Below are 15,850 nucleotides of genomic sequence, written 5' to 3'. Positions count from 1 at the left end.
AACTTAAAATCGAGATTAAATTCTTCCACTAGTTCAAGATGCATTATGTAAGAGCTAAATCTGACTATTGCAGAGCTTTCTTTTCGCCTGAAATGTTATACAAATCTTTAATTAGACATTCATTCACATGCCAACGCCATGCTCAGCTCCCTAGGTCGTCGGATGATTGTGATTTTGAGCGGATTGAAACACGATTAACATTTAGTAATTTAGTTCAAAAGTGGATAATCGAGACTGTTTATTATCGTTACAGCGGTAGCAATGAACAAAATCACTAAAAATGAAGTAATTTAACTGATATTTTCAATACATTGTATATTCCCTTTCCATTATCTATTTCTAAACTATAACTATTATATCAAAATTGTCAGGTCTGTATCTAAAAAATACATAAATAATATAATAGAATCTAGAAGTAAAAGAATCAACATTACAGGTAATATAAAACGAATTTAAATAAGCCCGCCGCCATTTTGTTGAATCCAAGCCGGGACAGTATCAAGAATTGATATTTCGATTTTGTTTTCTTAATTAAATGTTAATTTATCAATTCGAGTACAAATTAGCGATAATTAAGCCTAAGAAAATGTATATTTCAGTGACAACCATTGGCGCATGATACTTTAATAGAATGTAAAAATCGCCTGTCCAACCTCGTGAGTTTTCTCCGGGTCCTCCGATTTCCTCCCATTGCTAACGACCCCTACGCGCAAGCGAATTCTTGAAATAAAAAAAAATTAAAACCTTATGTTAGTCCAGAATTGACCTAGTTTGTGTCGAGTGGACGTTAAACTCTCTCTCTCTCTCTCAGAATGTAAAAACCCGGTTCAACAGAATAGGCAATATCATAAATCTTAACAATACCAGCTGCCTTAAAATCAAGAAACATAAGACTATTACCATTATACAAAATATAAAACAGTGGTAGATTTAAAATATCATCTAAAATATTGTTTGATATATACTTATTGCCAAGCAATAAGCAACGTCCTATAAAAATCTAGAGTAAAAAGTTGAAAATCACAAGGGGAAAATTCTAATCTAAAAGGGTGTTTTTGTAGTTGAAACCTATAACATTATTGTATATATTGACGTTTAAATATAACAATCAGATACAATGTAATTTATTGTATATAAATTGATGGTTGACATAAAATATAACAGTTAGATATAATGCAGATAATATACATTGATGGCTGAAACATAACAATCAGATACAATGTATAATATAGATTATTGTATATAAATTGATGGTTGACATTAAACATAACAGTCAGATACAATGTATACTAATATATATATATATATAAATTGAATGCTAACAGAAACGAGATTTCAATCGATTGGCATTATTTTTTTCGAATTGAGATAATTCAACACCGGAAGGTTCAATCAAGTATCCCCGTTATAAAGTTTTCAAATATAATTCAATTATTGGCATTAATGAGAAGGGGATTCGATTGGCAGTCCGGGGCTGCTATCGAATGACATGGAATTCAGCTCCGTCAAACTGAGGTGGTGGCAGTAAAATGGCGATGTTATTCAAGATGATTATGTTTCAGCTGTTATGATTGGCTGAGAGATTATCCATTATTATAATATAGTAGTTATCATCTTATCCTTATTTCTAGTCTGGGGGATTGGATGACAGAATGATTAGCACGTGCGCGCTGTATCATAAGGTCTGTCATTGAGTCAAATGGTTTCAATTCCCTGGTTGTACGTGACAAGGAGTAGGGTCGCCTGTCCAACCTCGTGGGTTTCCTCTGGGTCCTCAGGTCTCCTCCCACTGCTAATGACCCTAGGTCATTTCGGGACTAACATATGGTTCAATTTTATTTCAATAATTCGCTTGCGCATAGGGGTCTTTAGCAGTGGGAGCTAACCCGAGGACCCAGAGTAAACCCCTGAGGTTGGACAGGCGACTCTACGCCCCGACTCCTTGTCACGTACAACCAGGGAATTGCCAGTTGACTCAATGACAGACTTAATGATTCAGCGCGCACGCGCTAACAATTCGGCCATCCAATCCCCAAGACTTTAATAAAGTTAATTAGTCCCTTTTATCTTGTTATTGTATATGATAACTCCATTGTGCCGCAGGCCTTTGATGTTATTGTTGCCATGTATGGTATCAATTTGTAGATTTGTCTATATATAGTTGCTTCCCATTTTGTTATATTGTATTAGCTTGATAAATTTGAGAGAATATCCTCCTTAGAAACGTCGCCTAAATATATCTTAAGCTGTATGCAATAAGTATGTGTAAGAGTTTATTCATTTTGGGGTTCAGAGAAGTCAATTCCGGGACGTTTCAATCGAGTATCCCTAGTAGAATAAAAGTAGCCTGATAATTAACGACTCTTAATTTCGGTTACATTATTAATGCTTACTTGAATTGTAAAGTGCTTATTATCATCAATAAATCCACTGCAAGGATTACTGAAATATGACCAGTCAATAACATCAATATAACACTCCGACAACCGAACAGGTTCAACAGTCCCAATGCATTGCTTAATGACAGATTTGCTATCGGCCGTTATATTTATAAGTTTATATGTGACGTCAGCTTTACATGACGTAATACGTTTATCATCTGTGTCAGCCAGTTTCAATCTAATACGTAATGATTTTGACAATTTATATGCACCAATACTCCATGTAAAACCTGACACGCCATGTCGTTTACCATAATACCATCTATCAAAAACATCATCCAGAAGAAAAGTATCTTCAAACATATTTTGATGGCAACTTACAACTTTACCAACCATATTCTGTTTACAATATGAAATTTTACCAAGTTGATTCGTTAACAAAGTTGCATCTATCTCTGGTGCTTGAAACTTTGAATATCTTACATCAGGTATATACATTTTGCTACAACTTTCATCTTTCTCCTGCCGAACTTTAGGCAATCTCTGTAAAGCCTGAACAATGGATGAATCTTCCAAAACATTCTTTGAGTATTTCACACTAGCTTTTAATTCTTCTGTTAGACTTTTAATTTCCTCCATAGATTTTCTGATTTTTATTTCTTCCTGTTCACTAGTTTTCTGCATTCTGTTTTTAGCATTTTCTCCAACTTTATGAAATTCTGAGCAGACTTTCTCAACCTGTGCATCTACTTTATCACATTCAGTTTTTGTACTTATTTTCACTTCAATCAATTTCCTATTTAAATTATCATAATCTAACTGAAAATTAGTAATTTGCATTTCTAAATCGTTATTAAGCACTCTTAAGTCTTCTCTGATACTTTGTCTGACCTGTTCCTTCTGAATATCTAAACAATTATGTCGGTTATGATCGGCCACGAAACATTTCAAACAAACTGCTAGCCAGCAATCTTTACAATACATGTCTACTTGTTTTTCTACGTGGTTAGGACATAAATCGTTTCGATTTGTGACGGGGGTGGCTTTGGTGTTTTCCTTCATTGATTTGTTTGGTAGTCGGCAGATTTGTTTTTCGTCATATCGACAAACAAAATGATCTTTACAAGATTTTAACTTATCATGGGTCGTTTTGCAAGATTGGCATAAATATTGATCACAGTCTCTACAATAAAATTTAGATGTATATTCACTACACACATCACACTGTGGAATATTACGTGCAGAATTATCATCGGTGTTTAGTTGGGGTCTAAATTGTTGTACACCACCATCGCGATCTTTTATTATACAACGACATAATGGGCAAAGAAGCTCTTCGTTAATGGAGAATTTGTTCACATAATCCTTAAAACAGATGAAGCAGAACGAATGCCGACAGTCGAGTATAACAGGCTGATGAAAGTCATTTAAACAAATGCTACATACTTCCTTGTCTGTTTGTTCAGCCATATTGATTTACTTTTTATTACTCTAATGAAACTGGACAAAATCAAACGGATATCGAGGCAGGCAGCTTAAAAATAACAGAGTTTAAAACACAACAGTCCATTCTCTTTCAACAACAAAGTCTACTTAAGAAAATCATCTAACAAAAAAATCTCTAATACACACCCTCCAGTCGTCCGGTGAACTTTATCTTGCATTGACCCCAGAGTCAGAGATTACGTGATTTCCAAATGCGACTCTTGAAAAGAAAACAAATCCCAGCTGCATATGATACGGGGTGATATGGAAGAGCAAGTTACGTTGATATTGTCACACGACCGACCCAATTCATCAGGATTCATAAATAACTCTGGTTTGGTGATATCCCTGTGAAGTTCAGTCATTGACAAATGTCACTGAAAAATAAAGAAGTATACATTTTAACTTATGTTTTTAAATATCATATTGATAAACGTATGACGACAACAACAGTGACCTATTGAGTGTCCATCTAATGGAGTGTCTCCACCAAACAAGAGAAAGGAAATTAATTGCGAAAACTATACTCAGCCAAATTAAAAACTTGACACTGATGAATTTCAACAAATTTTTTTTTTCTGGTAAGTCAAATAAATTTTAAAGTGTTTCTAACGATAGTAAGTAGTAAGAAGCCTTTAATTTCATAAAATTGTAAAGTCACGTGGATCACGTGACTTTTGAGCATATAAAGATGAAAAACCTGAAAAACACGTGCAAACACCAACTCGTGAGGTCAATCGATGCAAGTTTGCTTAAACTGAACACGCACACGTAACTTGAACTGGAAAAACAAATTAAAATTGTTATTTTCATCTTTGTTAGAAAATGCCGCGCCTTTCAAATGTAGAACGTCTACGTGCTATAGGTAGGCTCTATGCTGGTCAGTCTGTGGTCACTGTTGCATGAGCAATTAATTGTTCACGCCAGACAATAATTAATCTTAGAATGAGAGTGCTTCAAACTGGAACTATTGCCGACCGCCCAAGGGCGGGAGCGCCACGTGTGGCGTCACTCCAGGAGGATCAAGCAATACGATTACGTCATCTTAGAAACAGATTTGTCACTGCAACCTCCACAAGTAGAGAGATGTTTGGTGGAAGGGGGCCCTATAATGGACCAATATTGACACCTCTTCATCGCCATAACCGAGTTGTGTGGGCCACAAGACACATAAGATTTACTCAAAGACAGTGGAATTCGGTTGTCTTTAGTGACGAATCTCGATTCACTTTGAGATTTGCCGATGGCAGGGCCCGATTGTACCGCAGACGAGGTGAATGTTATGCGTCAGAGAAGTTGACCGATTTGGTGGCGGCAGCGTCATGGTTGGGGTTCTTTTTGTGCACATGGACGTTCTCCTCTTGTTTTTGTCCAAGGGAACTTAAATGCTGTCAAGTATGTTCTTCTTCCGTTTATGCAGAGATATGGGCCTGGACTAACGTTTCAACAAGACAATGCTCGACCCCATACAGCAATTGCTACCCAGAATTTTTTAAGAAATGCCGGTGTCCAAGTCCTGGATTGGCCGTCGCTTAGCCCCCGACCTTAATCCTATTGAACACATCTGGGACGAACTGGGTCGACGTGTTCGTCAGCAAGTGAATCCACCACTGACGTTGCAGGACCTTCAACATGCTCTTGCTGAGCAGTGGCGACGTCTTCCTCGGGTAGTGTTTACTAATGTTCTGAGATCCATGAGAAGACGTTGTGTGGCAGTACGAGACGCTAGAGGAGGCCACAACCGTTACTAAACACTTTATTCCGATTCTTCTCCAAGTCTGTGAATTTCATTTTGGGGGGTACTGTGACACCACGAACGTTATGAATGTCAAGGACTTTCGGCGAGACGTATTCTTGCTTTCTGTTGATGTCAAGGTCGTCCGTGCACAACATAACACTAAAACAGTTGCTTTAAACCAAATATTAAAAATCTAGTCCCAAAAATCCCGAGTGTCAAATTTTTAATTTGGCTGAGTATATATGCTGTTTGGTCAGATAATGCGAAAGTAGAAGCGCCAATTATTAAAATCTAAGTCGGCCATATGAGAATACTGAATATAATTCTCCGACTATAATTCAAAATCCTGAATTTCTAACGATGGGTGTCATCATGTTAGCAAATATTTACTGAATTTTATTCATTATCAGCGGCTTTACTTTCAATCTATATTTCGTTCCGTTTTTTATACTTTCGATGACCTCTACTACACGAATATCTGACCGGTTGTAGTTGAAGGTCGCGTCAGAGGTCATACGAGCGGCTTTTGACCCTATCAGTGTTAATGTTTCTAGTGGGTTACCTACAGTTCCGTGCACCTCTGCCACACCACAAACTCGTCGTAACAGACTGTTTCATTGGCTAATCGCTCACATCATCGAAAACGCGGGTTATATAACAACTCTTCCAGATCCTAGTGTAGTAAAGACAAGTAAAACGAAATTTTGAACTATATAAAACGAAACGAAATCTGATCTGTGTTTTAATCAATCAGAATGCTTTACTTTGTACATGCGAGGTGAAGTGGAAAAAAAATAACCAGATCTGGTCACAGGAACATGGGACAGTACCGCCTTTAGGTGTCATGGGTGTTAAGGGAGCTAAATGGGTAAGACGCTGGCTCGTTAGACTGGAGGTCGGGTGTTCGATCCCTGCATTGGCCGAGAAAGTTTATCGGGATTTTCCGGCGTGGTACCCCAGTTGACAGTTGGAATTCGGCATAAGAGTAGGCCGTAGTGCCGTTGTCTGGGAAAAATTTCCCCCATTGCACACTGTATGGCGCATGCCCGTCTCCATTGGCCCAGTTCGGAGCAGAACAGTAGGACGTTAAACCTCATTTCATTTCATTTTCCACTTCTTTTATATTTGGCGCTAAGTTATACCATCACTACATGACTGTATTAATCGTTCAAATCTTGATACAAGCGTTAAAATGTACATAGGTGCCCGTTTAGGGTTATTTATTAAGAAAATCACATTAGTCAATTGGATTTTCAAAATGGCCGTCATTTTCAAGGAGGCTCATATTTTCAAAATTTCTTTCACAAACTTTTACCCACTGGACAGTCTAGATGTCACAATGCGTATTAATGAAACTTAAAATATATGTTTATTTGGTGTACATCGAACCACAACAGCTGATGCTGGTGCATAATTGTTAAATATGCCAGTAGTTTGTGGACCCTCCAGATGGCACTCTGTAACTTATATGTTAAAGATCAAAAGATCTGGGGAGAGTTCGATTGTGATCTGTATCAAACTCCTTGAGTTATGAGGTGCCGTCGGAGGGCCGTAACTAGCTCTGAGCAACGAGGGGGTGAAAGTGTTCTCAGGGGTGGTGGTGTAAAATTGACAATGTATATCTATAGTCTACAATATTTTCAAAAAGGGGGGGGGGGGCAAAACTCTCCTGCGCCCCCCCCCCCCGCCAGTTACGGGCCTGTGCCGCCGTAGGCCAGTAAATAAAGTGACTATAAAGACGTTGGCACTGGTCTCAATTGGCTTGCTAAACTGATCCCATGATTGATCTCGGTTTTGTCTGAGAAATATCATCGGGATTCCCCGACGTGCCCCCACTTGGCAGTGAGATTTCGATATAATAGTAGGACGCAGCGCCTTGCCCGGGAAAAAAACGCCTTGCCCGGGAAAAAAACGCAACGCCGCTGTCCGGGCAGAATTTCCCATATGGCACACTGTATGACGGAGCAGTACAGTAGGATGTTAAACCCCATTTTATTTCATTTAATTTCTTGAGTTATGCCCCTTGCGCAAAATATGAATTGTACAAAGTGTATGAACCCTCTAGCCAAGAACCCACAAATTGGATAAATTATATGTTAAGGATCAATAACATAGGATAATTCTATAGCAAACAAACGGTTGCCATGCCAATATTTTGGAGGAGATTGGCGGAGAATAGGGAAAATCAGTGGGGCACATACTCTCATTGTCCCCCAAAAAATCCGTTAAAGATGCATTATGTAAGAGCTAAATCTGCCTATTGTACATGTAGGTGTTTATTTTGACCATAGGTGTGATATGAATTATTGGGAGTCAAGGTGGCTAGGAGGTTAAGACGCCGGCTCGCTAGCCTGGAGGTCAGGTGTTCGATCCCTGCATTGGCCGAGAAAGTTCATCTGGATTTTCCGACGTGGTTTCCCCTTGTCAGTGGTGCACAACGGAGGGCCTGACAAGGACAGCTGTCTAGTCCTTCGGATGAGACGAAAAACCGAGGTCCCGTGTATACATTGGAATGCACGTAAAAGATCCCTTGGCAGTTGGAATTCGATATAAGAGTAGGCGATAGTGCCGCTGCCCGGGCAAAATTTCTCTCATAGCACACTGTATGGCGTATGCCCGTCTTCATTAGCCCAGTATAGGAGCAGAACAGTAGGACGTTAAACCCCATTCCATTTCATTTTATATGAATTATTAATTAGACATTTATGTACACGGCTCTCTAGACCACCTGGTGGTTGACATTTTGAAACACGATCGTCATGTAAAGATACATTATGTAAGATTTAGATAAAGAGTTAGTCATTCTTGCTATAATAGTTCCAAAATAGATAATGTAAAATGAATAATTTGAAAATTTTAGCTTAAATCAAAATATGGATGAACTGTTCTAATCTATTTAATATCGGAGCAATCTGATGCCATCGAGAGTTGATTATGGCCTGGATCAGTTAATTAATGTCTAATTAATAATTTAGATAACATTTCAGGCCTAATGAAAGACGTGCAATAGGCAGATTTAGCTCTTGCATAATGTATGTTTAATAATTTAATTCAAAAATGGATAATCGAAACTTTGGGGTTTATCGTAACAATGATACTTGACAATCGATACTATGTTGTGAAACTTTTAAAGACTGATAACTTAACTCAGAAAAAGGAATTTTAATGAAATTTTTTTATATATTTTCAATAATCTATTTTTAAAGATGCATTATGTATGATTTAGATAAACCTGAATGTCCGATGCACACTAAATTAAAACTTATCCAGGATCTTTTGATCCTTGACATACAACACCAACTGTTGCCCATGAAGGGTCCACAGCATTCGTATATATTTAACATGTTGCGTAAAAGTCAGAGAGAACCCAAATCTTGGATATATCTCACGTGGGTAGACAGCCTTTGTATACGTATGCTTTTTCACTGTTTGCGTAAATAGGAGCGTCCATTTTGACGGGATATTTCCGCTCGATTTACACGAAATTCTAACCCAATCTGCACGATGCAACTGTGATATATTTGAACGGTTTTAAAGTCACATAAAAATTGTGAGAGGAAACCGAAGGACCCAGAGAAAACCCACGAGGTTAGACAGGCGAATCTACTCCTTGTCAGGTACTACCGGAGAATCGAAACCACGCCAGTTGACTCAATGACAGATCTTATGATACAACGTGCATATGTGCTAACCATTCGGCCATCCCCCCAGTGGCGGCGCCAGCCGTCGGTGATTGGAGGGGCAAAGCTGGGGCAAAGTCCAGGGTTAAGGGGGCAAAGGCACGAGCTTTAACTAGGGGTAGGGGGCCTCCCCCAGAAAATTGTGAAAAACAGGTTGCCGGAAATGCAGCCTGGCAGTATTTCAGGCACTGGTCGATGAGGTAAAGTGTCAAACGAACGGACTTGAGAATCACGACGAAGCCCACTCAAAAGCGTCAAAGTAGGGAGTCCTCCCCCAGAAATGCTGTCTTACAGTATTCTGTGGGGCACCGATCGTCGAGATAAATAGATCTGACCAGATACCGTCCATCGCCTGATCACTAGTTTATCCGACTAAAGAACAAAATCTCAAACGAACGGACTTGCGAACCTCAACGAATTCCCCTTGTGAGCACCAAAGTAGCGAGTCCATTGGGGACCTCGCCAAGAAAATTTTGAAAAATAGACTGTCGGAAATGCTCTACAACATGCAAGTTTATGACTGTTGTTTTTTTTTTTAAAAATCAACTTCATAGGGCTTTGTCAGAGTAACACAAGCTGTGACAGGTCTTGTAATTGAAAAAATATTTATAAATACAATATTATGTGATATCAATATAATTTTTAGTTCATCTGATTTAACATTTCGTGTTACTCTGCCAAAGCCCTATGAAGTTGATTTAAAAAAAAAAAAACATTGTTTAAATCACAAAAATTAGGCAATTTTTATCATTTTAAAATTGCTTACATGAAAAGCTACGGTACTATTAAAAATTAGGCAAATTTTATTCTTTAGCTCCCATTTTAAAATTGCTTACATGAAAAGCTACTAAAATGGCCGAATGGTTAACACATAATAAGGAGTAGGGTCGTCTCACGCGTCAGTGAAACGTCTATACATATTCGGCGAATATCGGTAGAATCCCTCAACCCCAGCAACAAAAAGAACGAGGTCTGTCGAATGCGTCTATTTGTGTGACGTCAGCGCATGGCGGCAGTGACAAAATGAAAATGGACGAAAACGATGTAAATATTGGAAACAAGTGGCGATATCGTTTTATGGGAGTATTTATGCAAATCAAAACGACTAGATTGAAGAAAAAACATATCTGAGTGAATTGACAGAGGTTTGGTTCCCTGACATTACGAATTGTTGAAAAAAAACGAGCCGAAGCGAGAGCAGATAAGATCGAGTTTTCAACAGGCATTGCATTCCTGTTGTTTATTTTATTATATATTGTCTGGTACGACATGGTGTATGCATATATACGGAAAGAAGGTCAGATTCCTGTGGCAGGACAGAGGGCACGACAAGAATAGCTGTCTAGTCGTCCGCATGGGACGAAATATCGAGGTCCCGCGTACACATTGGCATGCACGTACACGACCCCTTGACGGTTGGAATTCGATATAAGAGTAGACAATAGTGCCGCTGTGCGGGCAAAATTTCCCTCATGACACACTGTATGGCGTATGTCCGTCGTCATTAGCCCAGTCGGCATGGTTTCCGCTTGTCACTTAAGCACGACGTAGGGCCTGGTAAGGACCGCAGTCTAGTCGTTCGGATGGAACGAAAAGAAAAAAGGTCCAGTGTACATCTTAGCGTTCACATTAAAGAGATCCCTGCATTGGCCGAGAAAGTTCATCGGGATTTTCCGACGTGGTTTCCCCTTGTCAGTGGTGCAGAACGGAGGGCCTGACAAGGACAGCTGTCTAGTCCTTCGAATGATACGAAAAACCGTGGTCCCGTGTATACATTGGAATGCACGTTGGAATTCGACATAAGAGTAGGCGATAGTGCCGCTGCCCGGGCAAACTTTCCCTCATAGCACACTGTATGGCGTATGCCCGTCTTCATTATCCAAGTATAGGAGCAGAATAGTAGGACGTTAAACCCCATTTCATTTCATTTCACATTAAAAAACCATTGCCAGTTGGAATTAAATATTTGTCCTGCCGTCAGGGCAAAATATACAGCATAGTACACTTCATGGCGCATGCCCGTCTACATTATCCTAGTTGGCGTATAAAAGTCGGGCTTTAAACTCCATTCATTATCGTAAATCGCGTTCCAATGCTGTTTACATTTTTAACACTCGGTATACCGAAGAACTCAGAATGCACGCGCCTCTTATATCTACATCAATGTAATATGACTGACTGACTTTGATCTGGCGTTCTCATTGATCCAGGTCAGAACGAACTATAAATCCAGCAAGTAACCCAATATAACACACCATGTCGAGATAGGTGAAGTAAAAACGACTTTGAAAAAACACTAGATTTTGTCTTCCACCAAAACCGTCTACTAAATCACTAAGAAATCCACCCAATAACTCATTCATTAATACAAACCTCTCTACTAGTCAACATTCCAGTCTGCCACGATCGCATCGATTAGTTCTCTTACCTTGACCTTTGGGGGTCGAATATCACGTGATTTCCCAACAGCTGAAACGTAAACAAATATATCCAACGGATATTTGAAATATTTCTGCTATACCTTTTCGAAATTATTGGCGTCATTGTGAATTTGTCCTAAAAATTGTGGTCGGGGTAAGCGTTATATCAACGTTTCTCAGAATCTGAGAAAAATATTACTTTGATATATTATTTCATTCGCGATGGAAGGGAGGTAACTCTTTTTAACAATCTCAACTGGATGCAGACCACCCTTAATTTCCCCCATTGAATTTGGTGATAATTCTGGTCTATTTGCGCCGCTCCTAGTTTTCCCGTTCACTGGCCACGAACTAGGCAATTTTGGGACTAGCAAATGGTAATGTGTATGTATGGACATCTTAACAAAGTAAATACATTCCACCCAGTCTTTAGCATTGATGATTTTGTTTTACCAGAGAGGAATAATGAGGTTTATGGTCCATACGAAACAAAGTCATTTTCCGAAAAAAAACATATGGAAGGTAACCCACCATAAATAAATATCTCCAAATATCTCGGCAACTAGGCCACAATATTTATATATATGCCAAGCCTCAAATCAGTTTCACACAATTATAGTCACTAAATAAACGATCATGTTGTACTTAATAAGCTATGACCATTAATCATCTATAAATAATAGACTGAAAACTGGTCCCAAGTGCCGTCCATAACATCCAGACACCTTGAGTAAAAGATAGGTTACGTGCCCTTGTTTTGAAATTAGTCTCGCTTAACCAGTCTATCGACCATATTACGTCTGATTGACAGGTCGGGATAATCAAGACTACTTTTTTTACGAAACATAACAGAAAGCTAGAACAAGAAATTGAATTTAGAAATAAGCACTTTAGCCAACTCAACAATTGTTTTAAGAAACTTATAAAGGTAAAATGAAACTACTGTTAGTATCATGTTCCTGCTAACGAAAGTGATTCAGAGATATTATTTGTAATAAACCAAAAGATGCCGCTCTTAAAGGTACAGTCAATGATAAAGCAATTTTTTAAAAAAACAAAAAACGTAATTTCTAAAGCTGCTGTAATAACCAAGAAGATAAATTTACTGCTATTCAAAATCGTCAACAATAGATTTTTTACGGCTGTAATAATTGATATATTTGTAGAGAATTGCACGTGCCATGGCTATTTATCGACTCAAAGAGAGTGCGGGGTAGTCAGAAATCAGTTCGAGACACGCAACTGAAGCGTGCTCATTTAGCCGTGTCGAGACCAACTTTCTGTAGAGTGCACGGGTCACCCTACATATGGTACAATTTTATTTCAATTATTCGCTTGTGCGTAAAAGAAATTCCAACACACATTATGTCACGTACAAGCTACTTATTTATCTACTGAATATACCGAAGACATACGCATAAGAATATGAAAAAATAACCACAAAATAAGTTTTGGCTTATACAGGCGTCAACATTATATGCAAATAATCATGCCTGATGAGAGGGACTTTACTCAGCAAACATGTCGGGTAGATACTACAGTAATAAAATTCTAATCTCTCCTAAAAACACTATTTATAAATGTATCATAAATACTTTCCCTGATTACTATACTAAACAAATTATACACGAATTGTTACCCTTTCCTTCAGCTATGGCGAATAGCCGTCATCTTCGATTTTCGAATTGCTGATTTGTGCCAATTTTGGTACTTGTATTCACATCTGAATGATGTCTCTGGTATTATACAGTTATCCGCTGCACTTTATCAACCATGTTCGCATTTAAAAACAATATTACCCAGTTTTCCTACTGAAAACATCGACCATATGTGCATTAAAAATATATATAACATCGAGGTCCCGTGTACACATTAACGTGCACCAAAACAGTATACTAAATTACTAAGAAATCCACCCAAATAACTCATTCTTTAATACAAACCTCTCTAGTCAACATTCCAGTCTGCCACGATCGCATTGATTAATTTATCTTACCTTGACCTCTGGGGGTCATATATCTCGTGATTCACCAACCGCTGAAACGTAAACAAACTATATCCAACGGATATTTGAACAATTTCTGCTATCCGTTTTCGTAATTATTGCGCGCCAATGTGAATTTGCCTGAAAAATTGTGATCGGAGTAAGCGTGTGTACACTTTCTACGGTTTCTCAGAATCTGAGAAATATTGCTTAGTGTGAAATATTTGTATCGCGATTAATGGGAGATAACTCTTTTTACCATTCCTCAACTGGGTACAGACCACAATTAATTTCCCCATTGAATTTGGTGATAATACTGGTCTATTTGCGCCGCTCCCATTTTTCCCAAATTACTCTTGGACTATTAACACGTGTCACAATTAATTACAGGATAAATATTTCAATGAGTTTACCTCAACACGTAATCCAGATTGTGCACCCAAACATTCTCCTTTGATATTAAACCAAGCCATCTAAAGAAATTCCCGGCCAACACCGGGAGCCAAATCGAGACCTGGTCAGCGAGCAAACGCTATACTGAGCTACCGCGGTCCCGTGACGAGTCATAGACCTACACATTTTCACAAAACGTCGGGGATTTGCTTTTAGTAGGCCAGTGGGACTATCAGATCTGATTTGCTCTTAGTAGGCCAGTGGGTCTATCAGATCTATATTTTGAATGCAATATTATAACAAAATACAAACTAAATGTATTGATATGCCTAAACCATTCCATTAGCAACGGGAAGAAAAGAACGGGTCAAGTTGGAAGTTGTGGCTAAATTGAAACAAAATGAAATGAAATGAAATGGGGTTTAACGTCCTACTGTTCTGCTCCTATGCTGGGCTAATGAAGACGGTCATACGCCATACAGTGTGCTATGAGGAAAATTTTGCCCGGGCAGCGGCACTATCGCCTACTCTTATATCGAATTCCAACTGCCAGGGGATCTTTTACGTGCATTCCAATATATACACGGGACCTCGGTTTTTCGTCTCATATCCGAAGGACTAGACAGCTGTCCTTGTCAGGCCCTCCGTCCCGCATCACTGACAAGGGGGAACTTTCTCGGCCAATGCAGGGATCGAACACCCGACCTCCAGGCTAGCGAGCCAGCGTCTTACCCACTTAGCCACGTGATCCCCCGTATACATAACATAATAATATAAAGACACTATGATAAAGTGTAATATACCCCTACACACTAACCTATTAGCAGGAACTATGATTTAAATTGGAAGTTCTTAGTGTATTGGTCGTGAAATATTATAACAAATAATTAATTACAAGATAAGTTATGTCGGGTGAACTTTTTCTCTTAGTTAACCCTTATTGGTACAGAAAAGTAGGGCGTTAAACCCCATTTTATTTAATTTCTTTGCGTCGCGCGGCGCTTTTTTTAAAGGCGACGTGCAAAATGACTAAGGCAGAACAGCACACAATGTTCTGATCTATTTTCTGCTGGTAGTGGGAATGATGAGATTGCAGGGTGTTTATAAACAAATAAAGCTTATGGAAGGTGGATGAACTAGAGAAATAACCGTTCCATTAGATGAAACATCCTTTGATTCATTGAAAAGTAGAATTTGTGAGGGGTTTTTTTTTTATCAAAGGTGAAGAACAAAACTTTGACATTAAGTTAGGTAATTTAAGAGGGAAGAAATTAAAACATTCACAATTTTATCTGATCAAGAATGCTCTCTAAATGAATACATGAAATGCCATAGTTTATATGCTTCAAAATTTCGCATGTATTTAATGACACAAAATGTGATAAAGACTCTTCAGAGCATCACCTACATAAACAGCACACAGAACAAGTAGAAGTTTCATAAAGTGCTAGCAAATTTGAGTTTGAGCATTTAGAAACAAAGAGTATGGAGATTTCTTATCTTCGCAACTATTCATCTTTCGTGAGTAAGCAAGTAAAAATTTCAAAATGTACTAAGCAATTGGAGTTTGAGCATTTGGAAACAAACAGAAGTATGGTGTTGTCTTACGTTAGAAACAATTCGTCATAATATGATCCTGAAATTGTCGTCAGACAGGTGTGTTTCAGCAGGCCAAAATGTTATGATTTGAGTGCCAAAACTGATGACCATACTGAAACAAAGGATTATAACCCTTGCACTGACAATTATTTTTTAGTGCGATCATTGAA

At 38.5% G+C, this 15,850-nt stretch overlaps 1 protein-coding gene across 2 annotated transcripts; it reads right to left on the bottom strand.

Annotated features, from left to right (window-relative positions):
* Window positions 1–517: 517 nt before the first annotated feature.
* LOC126825516 (E3 ubiquitin-protein ligase TRIM33) lies at window positions 518–13,731 on the bottom strand. 2 transcript variants are annotated; one of them, XM_050555165.1, is made up of 2 exons: window positions 13,648–13,731; window positions 518–4,243 (listed from the first exon to the last, which is right to left on the bottom strand). In XM_050555165.1, exon 2 carries the CDS (start codon window positions 3,849–3,851, stop codon window positions 2,355–2,357), a length of 1,497 nt encoding a protein of 498 aa, XP_050411122.1. In that variant the 5' UTR covers window positions 3,852–4,243; window positions 13,648–13,731; the 3' UTR covers window positions 518–2,354. The 2 variants fall into 2 exon arrangements, with proteins under 2 accessions (XP_050411122.1, XP_050411121.1); XM_050555164.2 differs by lacking the exon at window positions 13,648–13,731 and adding an exon at window positions 11,658–11,951.
* Window positions 13,732–15,850: the final 2,119 nt, after the last annotated feature.

The sequence above is a fragment of the Patella vulgata genome, chromosome 6 (genome assembly GCF_932274485.2).
Source record: "Patella vulgata chromosome 6, xgPatVulg1.2, whole genome shotgun sequence".
Classification (NCBI taxonomy): Eukaryota; Metazoa; Mollusca; class Gastropoda; family Patellidae; genus Patella; species Patella vulgata.
This window is presented reverse-complemented; position numbering and strand designations above follow the sequence as displayed.